Raw genomic sequence first — 7965 nt, forward strand, 5'->3', positions numbered from 1 at the left:
CCGCGGCCGGGGCAGGGGATGGAACCGGCGGCCGAGCGGGRTGGGGACCCAGGCGTCCTGCCCTCCTCCCCCTCTCCGCTCCCAATTAGCGGCAATTAGCGGTAATTAGCGGCCGCGCCGGCGGGCTATAAAGGTGCCCCGGGGGGGCAGGGAGGGGGTGAGGTGCTGGCGGCGCTGGGGGTCCGGCCATGGCCGTGGGGGAGCTGTACGTGCAGGTGAGGCGCTGCCGCGGTGCTCGGCGCTGCCGCGGTGCTCGGCGCTGCCGCGGTGCTCGGCGCTGCGCATTTCCCCCCGTGCACGTCGGCCCGGTGAACCGCTGCGGGAGCCTGGGGCGATGCCCTGGCGCTGGCCCTCGCCTCGAGGACCCTCTTGCGGGGCTGTGGGACCGGCTGGTGGGCGGCCCCCGGCCCTGCCCCACGAGGCTGCGTCTCCCCYGTGGAGGAGAAGGGGGTCCCCGAAGCCCCCAGCAGCCTGTCGCACGTCTCTGGGCACCCTGGCTGCTGCTCCCCTCGCCGAGSGGCCCTCGAAGCTCTTGCCGAGAGCCCCCGCGGTGGGACGGGCTGCCTGGCCGCTCCCCGCCCGCGGCGCGGGAGAGGGTCGGTCTCAGCCGGGCACACGTGCACCTGGCGGCCGCCACCCCCGCAGGTCTGCGGAGCTCGGGGGGACGGTGCAGCACCCCTGGCACGAGCGAGGCGCTGGCCCGGGTGCAGCGAGGCCAGCTCCGGCAGAGGCACCTCCCCGGCGTGGGGGTTGCCTTGGCCCAAACCGTGGCTAGCGTTAGGGTGCGGATGGCTCACCCGGCAAACCTGCCCTTTGGCTGGAAGCAGCTCGGCTGTGAGCGAAGCTGGAGAAACCCCTTCCCCTGGAGAAGGGAGCGCTGCTGTGTCCGCGTGGGCGCAGGCTGCGTGGGCAAGGTGAAGCCACCATGGCCAAGGCGCGCTCTCGCGTGCTGCACCGGCAACCTCGGCACTGAGGCCGCGCAGCCGGCACGGGCTCGGCTGCCTCGAGTTTTTCCAGGTTATGCATCCGAGCTGGAGGTTTCCTTGCCGTGCGCCAGCTCCAGCCATCCTTGGAAAAGAGCCGGCAGCCTGAGCCCRGGGCGGAGGGTGAGCCGCTCGCCGCGCAGGAGGCGCGAGCCGGCCTGGCCGGCGGGGATGCTCGTGCTTCCAGCCCTGCTTTCGGGCTGAAGCCTGTTTAGTGCATTGCTGGGAAGCTTTAGATCGTGCAATTTTCGCTCCCCCCAGTGGCTAGGACTCAAATGGTAACGGCTTCCTGCTGCTGCCTCCTTTGCTGGGCCAGAGTTTAGCAGTCCTGCAACCTGATCTCGTTCCTTCCCCTTCTTAAAAAAACTGCCCCGAATGACTTCTTGGCTGTAAACCCCAAGCGCGGCCCCCTTCCTTCCCCTGCTACACTTGCAGGCTATTCGAGAGGTGTTTTTATCAACTTTAACGGTGCGTTAACACATGTGCCTCGCACGCTGCAGCCCTGGAAACCTTTGCTGCAAGCCAGGCTTCCTGGATTTGCAAAATCAGCAGAATGGGAATGTTTTCCTAGCCCCCGCTTCCAGCAGGAGGCCTGCAGCGGCCCGCCGGGGCGGGAGCATGGTGTGTCAGAGCCCCTTCGCTGCTCTGAAATAGCTCCCGGAGCTATAGCTGATGGAAACGGATAGAGGCTCCCTGCCGCGGCCTGGAAGCAAAGCTGCCTCCATTAGAAAAGGAGAAAACCTCCCCTCCTAAACTCGCAATATGGCCTCGTCTCCGCCCGCAGGCGTCTGGCGGGGTTGCCGAGACGGGCGTCTGATGACTTGATGTACAGAGCAAGGGGACGTGGGTGCCAGCAGCGGGGCCAGACGGCGCGCCGCCTTCCCGGAGCGCCCATCACCCTGCGCCAGCTCGGTGCTGCATCTTTACCCCTGCTTTTACCAGTCCAGGGGGGCACCTGCAGCATGTTTKTTTTTTTTTCCTTGCTTGGGTTTTGCACCTTGCAAAAGTGGCCTGGTGGTGTTGTGCTGGCTGTTGCACCGGTGCTGAACACCTCCAGCCCTGCGGGGYGACTTCGGAGGTGATTTCAGAAAGACTTTTCTCTTTTATTACTGCCTGAGTCTAAGGGTCCAGACCAGAGTTAGGGTCTGCGTTCTGCTTTCTGCCTTCGTTAGCATCTAGCGTTCGTGGAGGCAGCCCTGGGATGGTGGAAGGGAGACTTCAGGTGGCAGCTGGGCACCAGAGGCAGGARATGCCGATAGATGCCTTGCACAAGGCTGGCCACCATGTCCGGCCATGGGAAGCTGCAAGCATCAGGGAAGTGTATAAGGTGACTTATGTTGTCCCCATGCTCTGGACTGCAGTTGAGTCTCCTGAGCTGGAGGTGATGATCTGGATCAGTGTAGTAGCTGTCTGAGGACCTTGCTGCATGTATATCTGCTTGCAAGCTAGTTATAGCTCCTGGGAAGAAGCTGGGGAAGGAGCAGTGTCTCACGGCTTCACTGCTGGCTACTCGCAGAGCCTGTTATTCCACAATAAAGCTAATATTGTGGGACCTGGTGTGAGCCACACTCTGCCCCCGGTAGGGATGAGCTGGGAGTTGAGCAAGATGCTCTGAGGGTGACCAGGCTTGGTGCCATGCAACTGCAGACCGTCCTTGCCACCTTAGGCTGGACCCATCTCCCACTCTGCAGCACCCTGCTGCAGCTCGAGCRCTTGCTGGAAGAGCAGAGACCCCAAGGAAGCTGCTCTGACCCTAAGGCTGGGATCTCTGGTCTTGGGGGAAAAAAAACAGAGCCCTGCAAGCAACGCGATGGCTCCGGAGCAGGCAGGAAGGTGCTTTTAAGCTGGTGCAGAGGATGCCCCGGGCTCAGTTGCGGGGGGAGGTGGAGGAAATGACTGGCGCTGCGCTACAGCGCTTGCGGCGCRGGGAAGCGGCTGTGCCTGTGGCAGATGGTGGTGCTGGACTGGTGCTGCTGCTATTTGAAGCATGTGGAATGTGGGAGGGAAGACACCTTTTTATAGTCCCTCTTAATCCTGCACTTGCTGGAGGAGGGGCTTTAACCCACCAGGCATTGCTGCTTGCCCGCAGGGGCTGGAGTAGCTGCCCAATTTGCTGCTTGAGCTGGTCTTGGAGCTGAGCCAGGGTCGGTGCTGGAGCAACTTCTGAGCATGCCCCTTGGCTCCAAGGAGACAACGGTGGTGGCTCTGTCCGTGGGGGTGCTTCTAGCTGTTTTTGAGCTGTTTCTTGTAGAGGCTTTCCAGTGATAAGGAAAATCCACAGGGTCTGCCTGATGGTGGGGGAAAAGGGGCTGTGGGACTTGCAGTGCTGCTGGACCGCGAGGCTGGGCTGCAAATGCTGTGGAGCACTTGGGCATCTGCTCCCACAGCTCCTGCTTGAGTGATGCTGTGCACCAGGTAGCCTGTCCTGGGCCAGAGCCTCGCTGTGGCTCTGCAGAGAGGGCTGCAGTGCTGGATTTGGACCCTGGTGGCTTCATACTTGACTCAGCCTCTTTGCCATGGGTCTCTGCAGGGGTCTTCTCCCTCCCATGTCCCTGCAGGGTGCCCGAGTGTGGATCCCTGACTGCACTGAAGTCTGGAGGGTGGCAGAAGTGACCAGGGACTACAAGGAAGGAGATGATGTTCTCCATCTTTGCCTGGAAGATGGCTTGGTAAGGTTGGAGCTGCGTGCCCCAGTGGGTCCCTCCTGTGCTAGCCAAATATCCTGTGCCTGCAGGACTCACCTTTATGGCCCCGAACAAACCTGGACCCCTAAAGCAGGGAGCAGAAAGGTCAGCAGTCTTTGAATCTGCCTGGATGTGCCCAGCAGCCACTAGACATCTCTGACAAGTCTGCTCCAGCAGCTGAGGCTGCTCGGTGCAGATACTCAGCGCTCTGCAGCCTCTGTGACCAGTCCTGCATCTGTCTGCACTGTTGCTCCAAGCAGGAGCCAGGTTTGCTGGGTCCTGCCTGGCTCCCAAACTGCCTCCAGCTCAGCTTGTTGGGCCAGCTGGGCTTGAACTCCCAGTGACCAACAGTCCAGCCATGGCTGGCAAAACCTTCCCGTGTGGCCAGTCCTGCCCTCCTCAGGCTGTTGGCCTGGCTCAGTGCTTATCCCCCTCCATGCATCCCTGCAGGAGATGGCCTACCCCATTGGGTCCCAGCTGCCACCTCTCTGCAACCCTGACTGCCTCTCTGGCAAGGACAACCTGGTGGCCCTCAGCTATCTGCACGAGCCGGCTGTGCTGCACTCGCTCCGGGTGCGCTTCCTGGAGGCCAATGCCATCTACACCTACTGTGGTGAGTCCTGCATGCTGCTGAGCCTGGCTCCCACCCCTGTGGGACAGGCGTGGTGTGCTGCTTGAGGTGCTCAGTGGGGTGCAGGCACCCATCCTGCCCCAGTGTGGCATTGAGTCTGCATGTTCCTCTTCCTCCAGGTATTATCCTTGTTGCCATCAACCCATACAAGCAGCTGCCCATTTATGAGGAAGAGGTGATTTATGCCTACAGCGGTCGGGAAGTGGGTGACATGGACCCCCACATCTTTGCCTTGGCAGAGGAAGCATACAAGCAGATGTCACGGTGAGAGCTGCCCCTGTGCCACATGGCCACTACCTGCTCTCCCAGACCCCACTGTCCCTGCTAGCATAGGGCAGGTGGAGGGAGAGGGACAGCAGCCACCACTTGATGATAAACCCAACTTGGGAGCATCCTCCGAGGCTGAAAAYGGGAGGAGACTGAAGTGTGCTCCAGACCATGGTCCCTCCCCTTTCCTCTTGGACTGTCCCAGCCTCACGTATTCCTCCTGCAGGTATGGTAAGAACCAGTCCCTCATCATAAGTGGTGAGTCAGGCGCRGGGAAGACAGCGTCGGCCAAGTATGCCATGCGATACTTCACCACCATCGGGGGCAGCCTGGGTGACTCCAGCATGGAGGACAAGGTGCTGGCCTCCAGTCCTGTCATGGAGGTAGGTCCTTTTTCTCCTCAAGCTGTGCCCAAAGCCAGATCTGTGTGGGGACAGCTGGGGCACAGAGAGGYAGTTTGGTGCTCCTGCGGGCTGCCCCTGCGTCACTGAGCTCCTCATAGCCCTGGCTGGGCCCTCATGCTCAGACCTCAGCCCTGCACTCCCCCAAGCTGCGTGGGTGTCATGCTTATGGGTGTCCTTGTCCAAACCACAGCAGCTCCAGCTGWGGGCTGGAGGAGCTTGCAGCCGCACTGAGAAAAGGGTCCATGTTCCTGGATATTCCAAGCGCAGCTGGGCATGGCCTTATCCAGGCTAGTGGTGCTGCTTGCTGGGCGAGTTAGTGAAGGAGGGAGAGGCAGAAGACATGGGTCTTGATGGTTTTGCTGCAAGATTGGTGGGTGATGTAGTGCTCGTAAAATGGGCGGTGGCGGTGGTGGGGGGGGTTGAACTTCTCTACACAGCACTTGCGGATGCAGGGTTGGCTGAACCTGCCTGGCTTCCCTCCCCACCAGGCTTTTGGGAATGCGAAGACGACCAGGAACGACAACAGCAGCCGCTTTGGGAAGTACATAGAAATCGGCTTCCGCCAGGCATATGTCACAGGGGCCACCATCAAAACCTACCTGCTGGAGAAGTCCCGGGTCACCTTCCAGGTGGGTTTCTGGGGTGGGATGGGGATAGGGCTGTATGGGAGTCTCAGGAGCTTGGAGACCTGCGGAGGCCCCTGTGTCCTGGTGCGCCTGTAGTTGAGCTGGGCTGAGCCCTGCCTTCCTGGGCATCCTCCCAGGGAGCAACCTCAGTGCTGTTGGGTTGAGCCTGGAAAGGGGAAGGTGTCCCTCAATCACCAAATCCAGGGCACCTGGACCACTATGGGTGGGCACAGCCCCAGGGTCCCTGCCCTTGCTGGAGGAGTGGGATGCCCCAAGGTGACCAGGCCCTCAAAGCTTTTTTCCTTCCTATTTTTTTTTTCTGTAGGCAAAAGCAGAGAGGAACTATCACATCTTCTACCAGCTCTGTGCCTCAGCAGCCCTGCCTGAGCTCCAAGGCCTGGGTCTCCGTGAGTGCCACCATGACCCCCACTGCACAGCTCCCTGCCAAGGACAGACAGTGCTTGGTGGTCTCCCTTTTCCCTGCCCCATGTGACTGGGTGGCCAGGTGCAGAGCTACTTGTGCTGCCAGCTGGGTGCTGGATGGGGGGCCTGGACCAGCTCAGCTGCCATGCGTGGGCTCCCTGGTGCTTGGGGCAGGGTAAGRGCTGGGCTAGGCCAGCCCAGCAGTGCCTAGGAGGCTGGTTGTGCTGGTTCCTGAGCTGATGCCGGCTGGTATCTCATCTGCAGGTGGGGCAGAGTCCTTCCACTACACCTGCCAGGGCCAGTGCACCTACGTGGAGGGCACTGATGATGCTGCTGACCTGGACAGCACGCGACATGCCTTCTCGCTCCTGGGTACTGTCCTTCCCTGGGCACCAGGGTGGGGGAGCCCCGTGTGGGGTGGGCTAGTCTGTGTGGCTGTTCACCCACTGCTTTCACCCCCGTGCTATTGCAGTGCCCTGGTGCAGGGGAGCCTGGCTGTCCATCAGGCAGACTAGGGAAACCTTGCCCTGCTCCTGCAGATGTTCCCATCCCATCTGGTCTGTGCAATGCAGAGGGGTTAGACCCTCGAGCAGGGAGAGCCCTGAGGGTTTCGTGCACAGCTCCAGGCCCTGTGGGGTTCATCATGCTGTGTCTGTGCCTGGCAGGGGTCCTGGAGGCTGAGCAGCTGGAGCTCTTCAGTGTCCTGGCTGCCATCCTGCACCTGGGCAACATTGCRATCAGGGGCAGGGACCGTCATGGAGATGGCTGCTTTGTTGAGGTGGGTGGCAGCCTGCTGCTGGTGTCCCTGAGCCCTGGCGGGGTACCCAGCTGCATGCACAYGGCATGACCCTAGACCCGGATTCCTTGAGCTGCTCTGGCTGCAGGAATTGCACCTTGACTATGGGCTGTGGGGTGCAAGCAGCCTTCAGCAAAGGCCACCCTTGCAGTGCTGGGCCACCCTAGCACCTGGAGTGACTGGATGCTGTCTGTCTGCAGCCCAAAGACAAAGCCCTGGGCCTGTTCTGTACGCTGCTGGGTGTTGAGGAATTGCAGGTGTCGCGCTGGCTCTGCTACCGCAAACTGATCACTACTGGGGAGACCTACATGAAGCCCCTGTCCAGGCAGCAGGCACTTGACTTCCGGGATGCCCTGGCTAAGCATATGTATGGGCAGGTCTTCAAGTGGATGGCGAGTAGGGTCAACCGTGCCCTGCGGTCACCAGAGGGGCACCATACCTCCATTGGCATCCTGGACATCTATGGGTAAGAGGAGCCATGCTCCAGCCAGTGCTCTTCCAGGCTGGGCTGCATGGAGGAGCATGGGTCTCCTGAACTGGCCACAGCAGCCTGTCCTTGGGTGGTGACTGCTCCACCTGGGGCTAGGCCTGCAGTGGTGTCAGCTGGGTGGCTGCAGCAGTCTTCAGGTGGCTTTGCGCATCCTTTCAGAGCTGTAGGCTGGGTGGGGTGGCTGTGCCCTACAGCCACCTCAGTTAAGTCCTCTGCTATCCTCAGGTTTGAGATGTTTGAGCTCAACAGCTTTGAGCAGTTCTGCATCAACTATGCCAATGAGAAGCTGCAGCAGCTCTTCAACCTGGTAGGTATCATGAAGATGTGCCTCCTCCCCACAGTGCCCTAGCACATCCCAGCCACACCGTTGCCTTTGGCTCTCTGCCTTGGGAATGCAGCTGATCCTTGAGTTCCCCACACTGTAGATGTAGGGCTCTGGGAGGCTGCTGGAGTTTAGCATGGACCATGCTGAGAAGCCCTCTCCTTTTTCCATGCTGTGCATGGCTAAAAGTGTGCCTGCCTTCTCTCCCCTTCCCCAGGAGAAGGGCTGCTCATCTGCCTTAAGGAAACCAACCTATTGCCTGCAGCCTGTGTTGAAGGCTGGTTACCTCCATCCCTTCCCAGCTCAGTAGTCTTCTGCTCTTCCTTCCCCTCCCCCCCC

General features: G+C 60.7%; 2 protein-coding genes across 2 annotated transcripts in view; both read left to right on the forward strand.

The window, feature by feature from the left end:
* The window catches only part of MEX3D (mex-3 RNA binding family member D), a gene marked incomplete at its 5' end in the record, with an annotated part of 3546 nt that extends 3437 nt beyond the window's left edge, over positions 1 to 109 (forward strand). Inside the window, one exon of the mRNA XM_085313117.1 lies at positions 90 to 109. Within this exon, the coding sequence (XP_085169243.1) occupies positions 90 to 109 (20 nt within the window). The remainder of the gene's footprint in view (positions 1 to 89) is intronic.
* A 79-nt stretch (positions 110 to 188) lies between these two features.
* LOC146591307 (unconventional myosin-Vb-like) overlaps positions 189 to 7965 on the forward strand; it is an 18937-nt gene continuing 11160 nt past the window's right edge. Inside the window, exons 1-11 of the mRNA XM_085313118.1 lie at positions 189 to 215; positions 3542 to 3652; positions 4118 to 4280; positions 4418 to 4562; positions 4792 to 4948; positions 5458 to 5598; positions 5921 to 6002; positions 6283 to 6390; positions 6684 to 6796; positions 7015 to 7280; positions 7530 to 7644. Coding sequence (XP_085169244.1) covers positions 189 to 215; positions 3542 to 3652; positions 4118 to 4280; positions 4418 to 4562; positions 4792 to 4948; positions 5458 to 5598; positions 5921 to 6002; positions 6283 to 6390; positions 6684 to 6796; positions 7015 to 7280; positions 7530 to 7644 — 1428 coding nt within the window. The remainder of the gene's footprint in view (positions 216 to 3541; positions 3653 to 4117; positions 4281 to 4417; positions 4563 to 4791; positions 4949 to 5457; positions 5599 to 5920; positions 6003 to 6282; positions 6391 to 6683; positions 6797 to 7014; positions 7281 to 7529; positions 7645 to 7965) is intronic.

This window comes from Rhea americana, unplaced genomic scaffold (genome assembly GCF_003343005.1).
Source record: "Rhea americana isolate MKP2758 unplaced genomic scaffold, rheAme1 scaffold_378, whole genome shotgun sequence".
NCBI lineage: Eukaryota > Metazoa > Chordata > Aves > Rheiformes > Rheidae > Rhea > Rhea americana.